Raw genomic sequence first — 18,038 nt, forward strand, 5'->3', positions numbered from 1 at the left:
TGGGTTCAGGCCCAGTATCAGGCTCTGAGCTCACTGAATACAGCCTGCTTCGGATCCTCTGTCTCCCTCTTTCTCGCCCTTCCCGGCTCTCTCTCTCTCTCTCTCTCTCAAAAATAAATAAACATTAGAAAAAAAAATAGGAACAAAAGAAGAAAGAAAGGAAGAGGGAATGGAGCAAAGAGACATTAGGAGGCTGTGGCAGTGAACCACAAGGGAGATCTGGCTGCCTGGACTGCAGTGGGGGCAGTGTGTGTGAAGGAATGTCCATGGATTACTGATATCTGCGTAAACATTTGAAATAAACTGCTGTCAAATTTCAGACGTGCAAGTTGAGGGACAAAGACTGAGTGAGAACTCTCCTAGGCTTGAGCAATTTGGGAAGATCCTATGTAAAAAAAATAGGTAGGATTACTAATGGTGGGCAAATACAGGAGAGGCTGCCACTGGCTGTCCTCAAGTATCCTTTCTCCCCCTTCCTCTTTACTAACAAAACCCTAATTAGGTGAAGTGATGTGCTCCAGCAAAAAACCAAAACACAAAACAAAACGAAAACAAAACAAAAACAAAAACACATTTCCCAGCCTTCCTTGCAACTGGAGAATAAGACATAAATTGAAAGCTTTCAAGTGTCATATAAATGGCATTGATGTCTATGTCATCAGGTTTGTGCAAGCATTTCAATGAGACAATTCATGTAAATGCTTCATGCAGCACTGAGGTCAGTCAATGTTAGTTATTTTTGATGATATTATTGTTGTTAGGATATATTCTATTGTTAATTTTCAAAACTTAAATTCTTTGAGGGGCACCTGGGAGGGCTCAGTCAGTTAAGCATCTCTCTTTCTCTCTCTCTCTCTCTTTCTCAAAATAAATAAATAAACTTTAGAATTTTTTTAAACGTAAATTCTTTGAGATAAATTTGAAAGTGTCAGAATAAAAATGAAAGAATTTATTTTGTATTCAGATCTTTTTGTTGCAGGATCTGCGATTAAAAACTGGAATAGTGGGGTGCCTGGATGGCTCAGTTGGTTAAGTGTCTGACTTTGGCTCAGGTCATGATCTTGCAGTTCATGAGTTCGAGCCCCACGTCAGACCGTGCTGACAGCTCAGAGCCTGGAACCTGCTTTGGAGTCTGTGTCTCCCTCTCTCTGCCCCTCCCCTGCTTGCATTATGTCTCTCTTTCCCTTTCTCTCTCTCTCAAAGATAAATAAATGTTAAAAAATTAAAAAAAAAGAATTGTTAAAAGAAAGTTAATAGTCATCTTAAGCAAAGCAAAACTATGGCTAATAGCTATATTACTCAACTTTTCTGAGTGCAGGCTTTCTCATCTAAAAGACCATAAATAGAAGTAAAAATTACTTGAAAAATATAAAACATGGTCCAGTACCATCATCAAAGTGTTTTACCCATGAATACTGTCTACATTTACAACTCAAAACTGCACAATGTTGCAACCATCTCATTGGAATGTTGAATGTGAAGAAAACCAATCTTGCAAAGTCTTATAATGAGTACATAAAGAACAGGATTCTAAGGAATACACGCTTTATCTCTCAATGTATGGTACTTGAACGCTGACTTAGGAGAGGCTTTTATTTTCTTGAGAACAAAACCAGTCATTATGCTGAAGAACTGTTCCAAGTACGGGGTGAAGATGTGCACGCCTCAAGCTAGGATTATAGAGTATTTTATAATTCTGGTTTTGGAAAAACTGTAAGCACTAACCCTTCCTTCCCCTAATTATTTTTCCTGCATGTGTAGCTTAAACAACATGTAGCATTGAAAGAACATTTGCAATTTGCTATCAGAGTTTGATGCAGTGTGTTTATTTGAGAATGTGGAAAAGGGAAAAAATAGTTCCTCCATATTATCTCCTATCCCTACTAGTTCTTTCTTACCCTCTTCCCTTTCAACTTGCTGCCTCCTTTCCCTAGAACTAACAACTGTTTTCTTCCTTGGCTAACTACTGTTTCTTTTTCACGCTGTATCACTCCTGACACCTTCCTTTCAATGTTGACCAGAAACCTCCTCATCAGCCTCCTACGTTAGCGTCCTGTTTTCATACTATCCTCAATGGAGCCCTCTCTGGGTCCCCAGCCCAAGAATATCACCCTTCAGGAGAGGGCAAGGGCCCTCCCTCCCCACCCCCACTGCGGAGGACCAGGGTGGGACACACTTTGTAAATTCTATCCCTTTCTGAAAAGCAGAAAGATTTAGAAAAAATAGATGTATTTCCTCACACACTATGCTCCCCTTCACACATAGTGCTCACTAGCTCTCTCTATCTCTCTGACACACACGTGCACAATCAGATGCTTGCACATGTCAGAGATATAGACAAACTGTCACACTCGGTCACAGAGTATGAGGCTGGCATCGCTACACATAATCACCAAACCTCTGTCAAAACAGAAACGTATCTGAGGAGGCAAGATTTGAAGCCAACAACTTTAACGTCTTCTTGTCATTCCTCCAGCATCCTCTAAGCCCCATGGAAATGACTATACTCTTTCTGAGCACTAGAAACCAGAGATAGGAAGGGTTTAATACTGATTGCTATGGAGATCATAAAATGCGAGCTAAAAGTAAAGCAGCCCAAAGGCTGAGCTCTGAGTTTTCAACTGAAAGCAAGTTGCTAAGAATATATACTCCAACAAACCCTGAGCCCAAAAATAGCTCTTGTATTTACCAGATGATCTTCTCAGTTTACACCCCTTCCAGCAGCATAAAATAAAATACATGCAATCAAATAAATACCCACATTCCCAAAGGAAGGGTGGTTTAGTTAAACACAATGCTTAATGCAGTTGTAAAGATTCAAGACACTTCTTTCAACTGTAAAAGTGCTTTTTCCAATGCTAAACCCTTAAAGTGTCATTTCCCATGCTGAATGAGTCATAAATCAGCCTAAGAATGAATATTTCAAATCAAGACTTCCTTACAATGTCAACCAGTCAATAGTTCAACTTCAGCACTGATATTTTACTAGCAGTGTTTGTTTACATAATTATTTAAATATTCTGCTACGCTTTGCCTTTACAGTTTCCTTTTAAAAATCACTAGATAGTGGGAAAAGAGCTAACTGGAAAAGATTGCTTATGTGTTCAATATTGAAGAAAATAAACTGAGAAAACCTAACAAATCCTAGGAATACCTTGTTAACTATTACGTCTAAAAGGTAAAATGTTAGCATTCTCTCTCTGGGGAAAAAAAATCTCATCACATATAACTCAGCCATTTAACTTTCTCCTATTTACTCTTCAAAGATGATTTAGGAAATACATTAATAAGCAAGATCCAGGCTTACCTGTATCAGTAAATTTACTCAAAGAAATCCATTTATATTTTAAAACACGAAATTGAAAGTAGCTCCTAAAAATGGATGCTATGGAACCCAGTCATTTTCAGCCTCCTTCAACCAACTCTTCAGTTTTTTTAACTGTATCATTAAACTCCAGGAAGAAACATATATTTAGGATATTTAGAATGGCTTCTGAAAACCCCTTTGATTGCTGATGTTAAAAAATACCCCCCCAGAAGACATGAATAGACACTTTTCCAAAGAAGACAGCCAGATGGCTAATAGACACAAGAAAAGATGCTCAACATCACTCATCATCAGGGAAATACAAATCAAAGCCACAATGAGATACCACCTCACACCGGTCAGAGTGGCTAAAATGAACAAATCAGGAGACTATAGATGCTGGAGAGGATGTGGAGAAACAGGAACCCTCTTGCACTGTTGGTGGGAATGCAAACTGGTACACCCACTCTGGAAAACAGTATGGAGGTTCCTCAAAAAATTAAAAATAGAACTACCCTGTGACCCAGCAATAGCACTACTAGGCATTTACCCAAGGGATACAGGAGTGCTGATTCATAGGGGCACATGTACCCCAATGTTTATAGCAGCACTTTCAACAATAGCCAAATTATGGAAATAGCCTAAATGTCCATCAACTGATGAATGGATAAAGATGTGGTATATATATACAATGGAATACTACTTGGCAATGTGAAAGAATGAAATCCTGCCATTGGTAGCAACATGAATGGAACTGGAAGGTATTATGCTGAGTGAAATAAGTCAGTCAGAGGACAGATATCATATGTTTTCACTCATATTGTGGATCTTGAGAAGCTTAACAGAAGACCGTGGGGGGTGGGGGAGGGAAACTAGTTACAAACAGAGAGGGAGGGAGACAAACCACAAGAGACTCTTAAATACAGAGAACAAACTGAGGGTGGATGGGGGGAGGGGAAGAGGGGAAAATGGGTGATGGGCATGGAGGAGGGCACCTGTTGGGATGAGCATTGGGTGTTGTATGTAAGCCAATTTGACAATACATTATATTTTAAAAATACACCATCATTTTAATGCACTTTTCATACAACTACAGTAATAACACAGGTCTCAGTAACGGGCAGTAAAACTAACACAGCAAAACAACTGACATACTGAAAAAACATTTAGAAAACTAAGAGTCCTCTGAGTGGCCTCAGGCTTTACTCTCACCAGTACCCCACTCCTCCCCTGTTTGGATGCTGGATCTATGAACAAATCGGGAATGGGAACTTGGGCTGGATGTGGTCATCACCCTCATCCATCAGATACATGGTGTTCCATATCAACCTCCTTTCCGCTACCTAGGCCCAAAACAGAGGCAAAGCTTCAATCACAGTAAGAGGGAATATAGACAAGTTACAAAGGTCTTTGCCAAGTAAAGGAAAACAAATTAGCTTGGGAAAAGTTCTAAAATCTTCCTGAGATAGGGGCACCTGGGTGGCTCAGTCGGTTGAGTGTCCGACTTCGGCCCAGGTCATGATCTCACAGTCTGTGGGTTCAAGCCCCATGTCGGGCTCTGTGCTGACATCTCAGAGCCTGGAGCCTGCTTCGGATTCTGTGTCTCCCTCTCTCTCTGCCCCTCCCCCACCCATGCTCTGTCTGTCTCTCTCTCTCTCTCTCTCTCTCTCTGTCAAAAATAAATAAACATTAAAAAAAATTTTTTTTTTAATCTTCCTTAGATGGACTCAAGCTGCAATCTGACCTCACGGCTGAAGTTATACTAATTTAACTATACATTCTAGTAAGCAGAATTATCCTGCAGCTAAATTAGATCACACTTCTAATATCTGAAAGAGAATAATGGTCAATCTCTGTAATGCCGCACTTGTAGATTTTTTTTCTTCATTGTGCACAGAAAGTTACATACTCCACATTTTCCCCTCCTCTCTTCCCTCAATGAGAAATACTATTTCTGTACCTTCTCATAACTCTACTTTACAAGGACTGATTATAAAGAATTACTGAATGTTTCAAGTGGAAAAAAATCTGTTAAGACATTCAGATTATTGAAATTACAACTGAAAAGTAATTCTCGGCAACGGAGGAAACCATTAAGTATAGAAAAGGGCTTTTAATTTTAGACACCTAAAAGTCATTTCACTTTGTACACTGAACCACTCATTTTCACTAACAAATAAATTCACTGTATCATTTAGCAGAGCCATTAGGCAAAGTTTAAAGTTTTCAATAGTCATATTTCCTTCTACCTTCAATTGTTTTTTAAGAAAGGGGGAATTGCTTTAAGTGACACCATCAAGAACAGGGAAAGACAACTCATAGAATTGGAGAAAATATTTGCAAATCATATATACAGAATATGTAAAGAACTCTTACAACGCAATAATAAGACAAATAATTTAACTTTTAAAATGAGCAAAGGATTTAAATGTGTATTTCACCAAAGAAGATATATGAATGGCCAATAAGCCGTGGGAAAGATATTTGATTGGGAAATCACTGGGAAAATGCAAGTCAAAACCACACAGATACCACTTCCAACCACTAGATGGCTATAAATAAAAAAGATAGACAATAACAAATGTTAGAGGATGTAGAGACACTGCAACATTTACGTATTGTTGGTTGCGATATAAAATGCCACAGACACTGGGAAAACAGTTTGGCAGTTTCTAAAAGTGTTTAATATAAAGCTGCCATATGATTATGTAATTCCATTCCTAGGGATATACCCAAGAAAAACGAAAAGCCGTTCATACAAAAATCTGTACATGGATGTTCAGAGCAGCATTATTCGTGGTAGTGAAAACTGGCAACAGCCCATATGTCCACCAATTGATGACTGGATGAAATGTGGTTTATCTTTAACAATGGAGTATTAGGTGGCAATAAAAAGGAAGCATGCGAATTACAACACGGATGAACTTCAAAAACGTTACGGTAAGAGAAAGAAGACAGTTACCAAAGACCACACATTGTAGGAGTCAGTTTACAGGAAGTTTCCAGAATAGGTACATCTGCAGAGTAAATAAATTAGTAACTGCCTAGAGCTAAGGGTAGCCAATGGGGGTGTGACTGCTAAGGTTTCTATTTTATGGTGATGAAAATTACATCGTGGTGATGATTGCAAAACTCTGTAAATACACTAAAAGGCACTGAATTGCACACTTTAAACGGGTGACATGGTATCTAAAGTGTACCTCAATAAAGCTGTTTAGAAAAGAGAGGAGGATGCAGTAACGCGTTGCATTTCCTAGTGCCTCTCAAGACTGGATCATAAGACTACTTAGACCTTTTATCGCCTAAAAACACTGTTGCCATGTTTAAATCTAATACCACACAAGACATGAAAACAGAGTGTCGCGGAGAGAACTGAGTATCACTGAGAGTCCTGGAGATAGTCCCAGAAACATACGTGCATTCTCAGGAACATGTGTGTACCAAAACAGACCCACAGAACATAAGTCTGTGCAACGGCCTTAGCAAACAATGAACAGACATTTCTCCACGGAACTAAAGATTGCATGAAAGCTGGTGAAACAGCAGCGTTCCCAGGTGCACCAGAATCCCAAGCCGATCGATCTTAGAGCCTGGCGCTCGCATAATTAACAGAGATCTCAAAGCTTGGCCAGTAATCGGCAAATGGAGAGAGGCAGAGGGACTCAGGGGCCAGCTCCCCCACCCATGGCACCGCCGTCACGCACCCCAAGCTGCGGCTCTCCGTGGGAGTCCGAGGCCCGAGCGCCTCAGCGCACGCGGCCAGCGCGCTCGCCTCGCTCCCTGCATTAGTCAACCGCTCGGCGGCGCACACAGGAGCGAGGAGGGCGGCCTCAGAACCTCTGGGGTCACAGGACAGAGGTCTCCGGCTCGCGCGAGTAGCAGAGGAAACACAGCGCGCCGTCACCCAGCCACCCGCTGGGGAGGGGCTGTTCATCTTGCAGACCCTGTCTCGCGCAGAGCACGCCACCCCGAGAACGTCCCCAGGAAACAGGCCGCAGGGCCGCCAACGTCCCCCGGGGTCCCCGCGCCCGTGGTGGCGGCGTCCGCGCGCCCAGGCCCGCCCTCCCCCCGCGCCACCGAATCCGCCGGCTCCTACCTTCCTCCTGCACCATCTCCAGGACGTCTGGGTCGCCCATCTGCGCCAGCTCGTTAATGACACTGACCGAGGTGTGGCAGAGCGAGGACCACTGCGACTGGCGGCGAGGTTTGGGGGAGAGGCTGATTCGGGTAGTGGGCGGCCGTCGTCGCTGCTCCGACAACCAGCAGGGACAGGCTTCGCTCGTCCCTTCAAGACCACGTTCTTCTGGGTCTCCGCCTGCCTCCGCTCCTGCAGGAGGTTGGGCTTCTTCTCCAGCCGGTACTTACTCTCGGCCTGCTTCGTGCCCTTGGCCCTGCGCTTCACCTTCCTCTCCCGGTGGCGCTCCCGGGAGCCCTCCCAGTACCCTCCCCGGAGCGTGCCGGACCCCGGGGCGCCCTGGCTCCCCGCCTGCTGCCGAGCCTCGCTTCTACTCTTGCTCTCCCCGGCCGGCCCCTCCCCGTCGGTCTGGTCCTGCTCTCCCCGCCCCTCTCCGCCCCTCCCGCCCTCCAGACCCGCCGCCACCCCTCCCTCGGGGGCCGCCCTTTCCCCGCCCCCTGGCCCGGCGGGCTCCCAGCCCGCCCGCCCCTCTCCCCTCCAGCCGCCCGGTACCCCCCGCTCCGGCTCCGGCTCCGCCGCCTCCTCGGGGCCCGCCGCCTCCCGGCTCTCCCGGCCGCTCAGCCCCATCAACAGGTCTTGCTGGTCCCATTCCACCCGGCTGTCCCAAGCCCGAGACCGCTGGCCTTCCCCCGCTGTCTCCTCCCCTCTCTCCAAACCCTCCTCCTCTGATCCCCGCCGAGCGGCCTGGTCCTCGTCCATCTGCCTAGCCTTCCGCCTTCCGCGGGTGGCACTCAGACGGAACCCCCTCCCAGTTGGGGAGTTATTTTTTGTCGGGTGAGAAAAAGCCCCCCTTCCTTAAGGCGACCCCTGCTTTAAGGCCGGCGCGTGGGCGTGTCTCCGAGGTTCCTGCAGCCTCCCCCTCCTGCCTCTGCCACCTGCCGCGGGGGTCTCAGCGTTTCTCCTGACCCGGCCTCCCTTCTGGTCGCCGAACCGGATCTCTCTCTAACACATCTGGGGACAACTCATACATTTTTGGCCTGAGTTCGAATTCAAGCAATGCCTCTTAAAAGTTGGATGGCATTGGGCGAGTTTCTATAAGCTTCAGGTGCCTCGTCTTAAAAATAAGAACACAGCACCCACCACCCAGGGGTGTAGTGAGGATAGAGTGATGGCATACTGCACTAAAATTTCGCTGCTCTCAGAGAACTCACCCATATTACGTTGAGCCCTGCCTCTAAGTGTCCCTTAGTGCCTTGAGCAGAGTGAACGGTCCCACTCTTCACAGGTTCCTCTGAACTGGCTCTATGTTGTTGAGACCCTTCCAACCGCCAGCTCCCCAACGTTGGGAGATGAGGTCAATTACTGTCTAAGATGGGGGAACAGATGAATGACAGTGTACTGAGGGTGAAGCAATGGTCTGAGCTGAAGGCCTTGACGGTGCTTAGGAGGTAGTGACTGAGTTTGGGGCAGGGATGCAGTGATTTAAGAATAAGGAGGAGATGACCAGGGAAGATTTGACCTTTCTTCATTTTTATGCTATTCTTTCTTTTCCCCTTTCTATTGACATTTTGGAACTGAGAATTACCTTTTTCAGATGAGTAAACAGGCCTAGAAAATATTTTGGTGAAGGTCATGGTTAACTGTGGAACTAAAAACTGTCTTCTTTTTCCCCTTTTTCTTTCTTTCTTTCTTTCTTTCTTTCTTTCTTTCTTTCTCTTTCTTTTTTTCTTCCTTCCTTCCTCCTTCCTTCCTTTCTTTCCTTTTCTTTCTTCCTCCTTTCCTTCCTTCTTTCCTTCCTTCCTTCCTTCCTTCCTTTCTTTCCTTTTCTTTCTTCCTCCTTTCCTTCCTTCTTTCCTTCCTTCCTTCCTTCCTTCCTTCCTTCCTTCCTTCCATCCTAGAGATCTCTATACCTTGCTATCTGTTCCCTATTTAAACTTCTAGGAGTACATCAGTGCTGGTCAAGCAATTTGAGACTGTAGGCAATTCCTTACTGATATGCTTTGGAACTGTGTTTGAAATGTAAATGTATGTAAGTCAAGCGATAGTCTTAAATGTGATTAAAATAAATCACTAGTTGTGATACAGTGTTTGGTTTTTCCGATTGAATATTAATCATTGTTTGATTCTAATAAGCTGTTTACAACATGATTTGTTTCATGTTCTTCCTGTATACCAGAACTCTGGTAGGTACTGTGGATATGTCATTGAACAGATGACTACAATCTTTGTTTTACATAGATTAAACAAAAATAAATGCAATAAAATTATTTTTCTATAATTTTATAAAATCATGTTTTATATTCCTTGGTTCTGTACCATATTGGAAGTGACATATATGAGCAGACATTTAATGTTGATGATTTTGCACAAAAGTAAATGGAATTTTTGATGGTATATTTGCTGATATTTTATCAACTTTCTGTAAACTTTGTTACCAAAAAGTTGAAGGCTTCTTTTGTTCCTTTGTAAAGGTCTGTATTTACCCACAACTCTTGGAGCTCTTAAGGAATTTTCTCTATATTCTTATCACTGAAATATTTTATGTTGCTTATCCATTTACAGTTTTAAGATCTGTTTATTTCCTCCATTGCTACATCCTGCATCTTTCAACAGAATCATCGACCATACATTTCCAAAATTATTTTCTGAATAATGAATACATGTTCTTCTAATGTAATTGAATATACAGTTAAGTATTGAGTTGAGATAAAAAATTTATCTTAAAAAAAAAACACTCTTTTTTAGCCCTCCAAATGCGTTCTCCCTTTGTTTCAAGATTATTTGGTCTTTGCTCCAATGTTACTACAATCATCTGGTAGTGCCTTTTAAAAAAAAAAATTGCCCTTTGTTGATGAGCATTAAGGAGTGCACTTGTCATGATGATTAAAATAAAAATTTTTAAACATTGCCTTATGTTTCCTAGACTAAGGGTGGTATGCAAAAGTATTTAAATAATAATAGAAACATAGCTATAATGATATAAATGGTGACACTTTGAAAATCAAACTGTAAACTGGCAGATTGAAATAATTGCCAACTGAGAAGTAAAAGTATGAATGTGCTATGGGAAAGACACTTTAGGGGCACCTGGGTGGCTCAGTCGGGTGAGGTTCCAACTCTGGATTTTGGCTCTGGTCATGACCCCAGGACAGAGCCTCAAATTGGGCTCAGTGCTGAGTCTGGAGCCTGCTTGGGATCCTCTCTTTTTCCTCCCTCTGCCACTCATCCCAGCTCGTGCTCTCTCTCTCACTCTCTGAAATAATAAAAAAAAAAAAAAAAAAAAAAAGGGAAGACACTTAAGGAGTGTCAGTATATAATGTGTGAAAGCCTGAGCTGTATGGAAGTTAAATGTATACACTTGAGCAACACCTGCATGTGAGTAATGTTTTATTCTAGCAACCTGATTGAGTAGATGGATCTAACTCTGAAGAGGACAAGTTCATGAGCTAGATTCTGGAGGCCAGAAGGGCCTTGAGAAGTCATCTGATGAATCCTCCACCCTCTATCCTCCTGGTATTCAAAGAAAGGACATGGGACCTCCAGTCAATATTCCAGATCAGTCGGCTTTCTTGATTTCTCCTCATATCAAGGCTCTATCTCCTAGAATTAGTTTCCTCCTTTGGGGTCTAACAGGCATTTATTATTTTTTAGCCCCTAAAAATTTCATTCACTCCATTTTCAGGTGACCCTGGAATGATGTGGGAGTTAGGGACACTGACCCCTGCACAGTCAAGAATCTGCGTATAATTTTTGACTCCCCAGAACTTAACTACTGATAGCCTACTGTTGACCAGAAGCCTGGTGATGACATAAACATCATATTTTGTATGATTACACTAAAGTAAGCTAGAGAAAAGTTTGTTAAAATCATAAGGAAGAGAAAATGCATTTATAGTACTATACTGTATTTATAAAAAGATTACCGTGCAAAAGTAGATCAAACCCTTGGGGTTCAAGGATCAACTATTTTTAACATCACTACAATCCTCAAAAAATCCACACCATGCTTTAAGGTTTGGAGCTTTGAACTAGGAATCAAAAGACATACATTCCATCCTTGTCTTTGTCCCTTGATAAGCTGAACAGCACAATGACCTTGAACAAATGACTTTGCTTTGTTGAGCCACAGATTTCCCCATCTGTGAATATTAAGGCTCTTACCTGTTCTGCCCATCTCTCAAAGTTGTTGTGAAAGTCAAACAAATCAGAAGCATGAAAGGAGTTTGGAATCAATAAAAGAGTAACAAACAGGAGAAAGTTTTATTGACTGGCAGAGGTAAAGTCCTAGATTTACTAGTAGGTAGGAATACTAGTCGTGGGTGTTGTTTTTCCTCCACAAAATGCAGCTTCAACCATGTGTCTGGAATTTGCAGGTACTTTCTGACTCCATACAGATTCTTCATTCACTACTCCCTGGTTTCAAAAGACAAGCTGTGTCTCTTTAGTTGCAAAATTTATCTCTCTGCATCTTGACTTTTTTTTCTTTCTTTTTTCTTTTTTTTTTTAGGTGCTGGACCTTTACAATAAGCTCTAGTTCTGTCTACTGGCTTACCATCTCATATTCTTCCCTCTTCTAAAAACAAACAAACAAACAAACAAACAAAAAACCTCACTCAAAAGCTGGCACCTGGAGCCACTGTGGTCATCAAACACTGATTTAATACTTGGCACTCATGGACATGTTGATAATTACCAAGATAAATGCCTAGGATAGCATGTCAACTCTGCCCTGTTACTAGGGAAATGGCGTTGGTTCCCAGACTATACGGATCATGGGGCACTGTCTCAGCAAAGGATAAATAAGGAACAAGGGTGTGTTACTCTCTCCTATGCCTGCTTAGGATGGCACCTAAGTTAGAAATGACACTCCACCACTTGCAATCTGCCAATGGCTTCTATCACATAGAAGAGAAAATTGAAATGTCTTTCTTGTCAGTAGGATTGCAATGCTACATTTCCATGATTTGGGCCTGGGTAAATCTATTATTTCCCACCTCTCCCATTATGCTCCAACTATGCTGTCTTGTTGCTGTTCCTCAAACACAAAAACCACTTATCCATTACTTCCCTCAAGCACTTTGCCCATGCTAGTCCCCCGCCCCCCTATAAAGATCTTCATACAGATGCTTAATGGCTAACTCTCTTACATCATTCAGTTTCTACGTAAATGGCACTTCCTCGGAAAGAATTTTGCTGACCACCCTAAGACAATAACCTCACATCACTCTACTCGCCTTGTGTTACTTTTCTTCATAGCATTTATCTCTTTCTGACTCTAAATTTATTCGCTGGTGCACATTTAGTTGTGTATAAGCTCTACATAGAAGCTCAGGTTTTCCTGGTTCTTCACTGTGGTTTCTGTGGTGCTTAGAATGGTGCCTGGCACAGAAAGACTCTCAAGAAATATTTCTTGAATGAATGATACAAATAAGGTTTATCACCAAATTTCCTATCTTTTAGTCCAGGCAGTACCTAACTCCCCCAATGCCCCATGCTTTCTAGCAGCTGGGAAAATAATCTAATTCTGAAAAAAAAACTATAAAACTTCTATAAACAGTTTTAATAAAAAGCTAAAGAAGCTGGTAGAATCAGCAGAGACACAGACAGTAAATCAGGACTTCATCTCACCATCTGAGCACAATCTCTTGGCTTCTCTTGGAACACAGATGCTGGATCTTTGGCAAACAACGGCAGCAAATAGCAAGAAGAAGCAAGTCAAGAGCCACCTATGCTTCAGTGCTACTGTCTTCCTGTATCAACAGTGTCCTTTAGATTTTTTTTTAATATTTATTTATGTTGGGGAGAGCACAGGTGGGGGAGGGGCAGAGAGAAGGGGACAGAGGATCTGAAGCGGGCTGTGCACTGACAGGCTGACAGCAGTGAGCCCCATGTGGGGCTCAAACTCACAAACCGTGAGATCATGACCTGAGCTGAAGTTGGACTCTCAACAGACTGAGCCACCCAGGTGCCCCAACAAGTGTCCTTTAGTGTAAAGTAATCACATTTTCTTGTTTAAATGGCAGGTGTTTAGTATTGCTATTTGTCTTTGGCATATACATAAATAGGGAATAAAAAATAAATGGCCTACACTGGCTGCATCAAATAAGAATCGGTATCTTGGGCCTTGAGTGGATATATCTATATTACTATAGTTCTCATTCATCTTTCACAGATAAAGTTTTCCATCAGTGAGTTTATGTTCACTAACTCTATATTCTCTGTACCATCACATCTTTTTTTGAGCCTTATTATAGCACTGAAGGGTCATCACACTACCCTTAGAGATTATCTTTACTGCTGTGTATCAGTCATTATATCAAGTGCTTCCTTCCAAATCCTTCCATTGGTTCTCAGGACCTATGCCATTCTGAGTCTCCATAATTCTCACTGTCCCACTCCAAAAGTGCACATTAGTCAGACTGTTTTGGATCTGGCAGACCCATCCCAGGTTTGAATGCTCCTTCAGACCCCTGGTAGCTGCACAACCGTGAGCTAGTGGCTTTACCTTGTTAAACCTTAATTCCTTCATCTATATCATGGAAACAGTTGTATCTACCAAATGGTGTGGTTATGAAGTCCTTGACACACAGGAGGCATTAAATGAATGTGAGTTTTCATCTTCCTTTAGTACACTCAATGATTTCCTTGATTCTTTCAGGAAAAAGATTTCTCTCAGCAAAATGTCCCTTTTATTCCCATTTACTGTTTTTCTCCACTAACCTTCTTTAAGACTCTTTCTTGGGGTGCCTGGGTGGCTCAGTTGGTTGAACGCCCGACTTCGGCTCAGGTCACGATCTCACAGTTCATGTGTTCAAGCCCCACATCAGGCTCTGTGCTGACAGCTCGGAGCCTGAAGCCTGCTTTGGATTCTGTGTCTCCCTCTCTCTGCCCCTGCTCATGCTCTGTCTCACTCTCTCTCTCAAAACTAAATAAACATTAGAAAAAAAGACTCTTTCTCAAATATCCAGCTCCACACTTACTTCTCATTGAAAAATTCTAAATTTCTCATGAAATTTATGTCACCTGTGTGTTCTAACATTACCTTAATTTGAACAAATCAATCTTCCTTCAGACTAGTTCAACTCCAGCTCTCCCACTTATTTCAAAGTTATTAGGGTTACCTCAAGCTACTGATTATAATAGCTAGGTAGGTACTATTACTATATATTATATACATTATATACTATATTAATTATATAGTACTATGTATTATACTATATATTATATTATTACTATATATTGTTACTATATATTATACTATATAATAGCTAGGTAGGTACTATTATTATTATAGGTAGGTACTCATTATCAGATATCTCTTGTGTGTGTTGCACATCTTCTTGGTTCACCCTTTCTCTTAAAATCAGCTTTATTGGGGTATAATTTATAATAATCATGATTATACTAATAATTGAGTTCACCAATTTTAAGTGTGCAATTAGACAGATTTTGTGACATGTATATAAATACCACTTTCACCACATAGAACATTTCCCAAAATTATTGCATGCATTTGTAGTCAGTCCCCTTGCCCCACCCCCTGACCCCTGGCAATCACTGATATTCTGTCTATCACTAGTATTGGGGCTTACTTTCTTTCCATTCCAGTTTGTACTATTACAATTACTTGTCCACGTGTATAATTTGAAAGGATCTTGCCTCAACTCCCCTGAGGATCTCTTGCTTTCTGCCCTAGGGTCTCTCTACCATGACGAAGTGGGGTTGGTATATGTGACCACTCTGCTACTCTGACACATGTGCAAACTTTTAAGGAGGAAGTTAGCACAACAGGAGATGGCTCTGACAATAGGGTTATTGCCATTCTTTGATGGGGCAATTCTGGGATGCATTTAACCTAGCTCTTCAAGGGTATAACAGTAGGACCATTCCCCATTTGCCCTTGGATCTGCTCTTCCTTCCTTTCCATGTTTGACACTTCCCAGTATTCCCTCCTTCCCACTCCACTTCCTTAAAATCACTTCCCAAAATAATTTTTCTGTGCAGAAGTCTTACTTCAGGCTACTAGGGGAAACCCACACTAAGGTAGAATCATTTTTTGTAACCCTATTTTTTAAAGCATTTAGGAAATTGAGGAAAGAGGGGGGGGGGAGGGAGGGAGGAAAAAAGGAAGAAATTAACTGCCCAGAATTGCATGGCTATTAAAATACAGAGCAAAAGCTTGGATCCAGAACAGCCTGACTCCACATTTCATGCTTAATCACTATATTGCTTTTCAAGGTAGAAACTAAAATTAGCTTTGATTCTGTCCAATATGTTTATGATGTATATCTAAATTACCAGTGTTCTGTCATTCCTTCTTTTAAAATGCCTCACTCATCAGTTATTCACAATGCTTTCATCTAGTTGGAAACCACAATGGGTAATTTCTTACTGCTATCACTTTACAGCCTCCCTCTTAGATTCCTATGACAGCCTGATAGCTGATTTTCTTCCTTGCCATCACGCAATATTATTTACAGATAAGCGTGTTGGGTTTGGGGGTTGATAGCACTGATTCAAATCTTAATTCTCTCAGTTCTTAACTATGATATTTGGTGAGGCTTTTTCCATTTCTAAGCCTCAGTTCCCTTATTTATAAAATGGAGAAAGTAATTCCTAACATACAGGGTTGTTTGGTGCAATAATATAATAATTCATATGTTTTCATTTGTTTAAATATTAAACTATAGCATGCCATATCCATTTTATCACATTTGCTATTATTGTTGTTGAGCTGATTTTAAGTGGTAGAGTCCTGACGAAGCTAGAGCCTTTTATTGTTAAATGTTTATTCATTCCTTGTGTGTGTGTGTGTGTGTGTGTGTGTGTGTGTGTGTGAAAGGATTTATTTTTACTAGTCTATATACTTCTACTAATCTATGAAGCAAGCCCAAAGATTTCTGGACTTTGAAATCAAGTGCATGACGCATAAAAATGTCAATATAAATATTGCTGGAAGCAATGGAAGGAACTCTTAAGACCCAGTGGACTCACATATTGATCAAAGTGCTCCATTATGTGGCATTCAGACGATCTTTTGTGCTGTGGCAATGAAATAAAAGCTTCTGAGAAATAGTAGGTTCCCATTAAAACATGATTTAATGCTTGGATTCAAATATCCTTCAGCCAATTTGTAGTCCCTAAAATATATTATACCCAGTACCGAAATTTTAAGAAGTCCTTAAAACTGGGGTTAAATAGAAAACTAAACTCGACTGAAATATAGGAGCTTCAAGTTAGTCAAAGCGTACAATTACGTATGCTAAAATTGGTCAGGCCTTTTATAAGATATGTTTATGAAAACACAGTCTATTTTCAAAGTATCTAATTTGGTTACAATTTCAACCATGAGTACAAAGAAAATGTGATTAAAGAGTTTCACTGCCTCAGTGGTTACATCTGGGGTTTTATCTACCTTATTAAATCCTCCTTCATGTTCTCCACCCAGTGGCTACATGGTTTCCACTAGTAGCATAAAAGCATCAAGAATATACTTGACTCTCCCCAAATCATGAGCATACTTGCAACTAAACCCACTGTGGTTTGTAATTTCATGTTTAAGAGAAAGTTTAAGGAGAAAGTTTTTAATCACATTCTTTATTTAGTTCTCCTAAGCTGGATACTTATTTGTAGTTGCAAAGTCACAGGGAAAAAAAAAAATGAGCCTACCAGACTTAATGACATAGTTGCTTTACATTAAGGGGATGGTTCTAATTTGAATTGCCAGAAAGGTCAGTCTTCAGAAACAAAGAAATGGGAGCCCATAAAATAAAAACAGGTCTGCTTCAAAAATTAATATACACTCCACTGAGGTCAGAGAAGTCCCTACAGTTGGACCCCAGGACAGGGTCTAAAGAACCACAACTTGTCCAGGTAAGGAGAGTGTTAGCTGAAAGAGAAAAGAACTGATGGGAACCCCAAGCATATTTTACATCTGTGATGATCTAAATATTTGTTGACTATTCGTTCCTTCATTACTCCATGAGGACATGTACCATGTCTGTTTTACTCATCACTGCATCCACCAGAGGCTATAGGACAGGGCTTAATATAAGAATATTCAGGGATAGATAGCCAGATGAATTTCTTCATTGTTTTTCTCTCTGCTAGTTTCTTTAGTGATTGTCTTCTCTCCCCAACTAGGTTGTAGTCATCTGAGAGCAGAGACCACACCTTAGATCCCTCCAAAATCCTTCGCAATAGTGTTTCATTCAAATTGGTGTCAATGCCAACTGATTAAGCTGTCAAGCTGTCAAGCTGAGAAAGTAAAAGATAGGGAAGCAAGAGTGGTAGCAAGGAGTTGTCATGATTTCTGCATAGCATAACTTTAAGTACTCATTGAATTACATGAAATTCCCAAATGTGTCCATTTTGACATAAAAATTCCATATTCATTTCCTATAGTTCCTTCTAACTACCGAAGAATGAGTTATAAGAGTTGAGAAACCAGGAAAAATCATGACATTTTGGGTGGGCAAAATGAACTTTAAATTATAATTCTGCTACTTACTAGCTTTATAATCTTGCACAAACTTCTAATTCTTGTTGGAGCTCAGTTTCCTCAATTATGAAATGAGCATAATGCCTTTTTTTGAA

The 18,038-nt window shown here is 41.2% G+C and overlaps 1 protein-coding gene across 4 annotated transcripts in view; it reads right to left on the bottom strand.

The window, feature by feature from the left end:
* Nucleotides 1-7,876, bottom strand: part of ANO5 (anoctamin 5) — an 89,940-nt gene extending 82,064 nt beyond the window's left edge. For all 4 annotated transcript variants that reach the window (XM_078433325.2, XM_078433322.2, XM_078433324.2 and 1 more), the window contains exon 1: nt 7,404-7,876. In XM_078433325.2, coding sequence (XP_078289451.1) covers nt 7,404-7,443 — 40 coding nt within the window. In that variant the 5' untranslated portion in view covers nt 7,444-7,876. The remainder of the gene's footprint in view (nt 1-7,403) is intronic.
* Nucleotides 7,877-18,038: the final 10,162 nt, after the last annotated feature.

Source organism: Panthera onca, chromosome D1 (genome assembly GCF_046562875.1).
Source record: "Panthera onca isolate mPanOnc1 chromosome D1, mPanOnc1 haplotype 2, whole genome shotgun sequence".
Lineage (NCBI taxonomy): Eukaryota > Metazoa > Chordata > Mammalia > Carnivora > Felidae > Panthera > Panthera onca.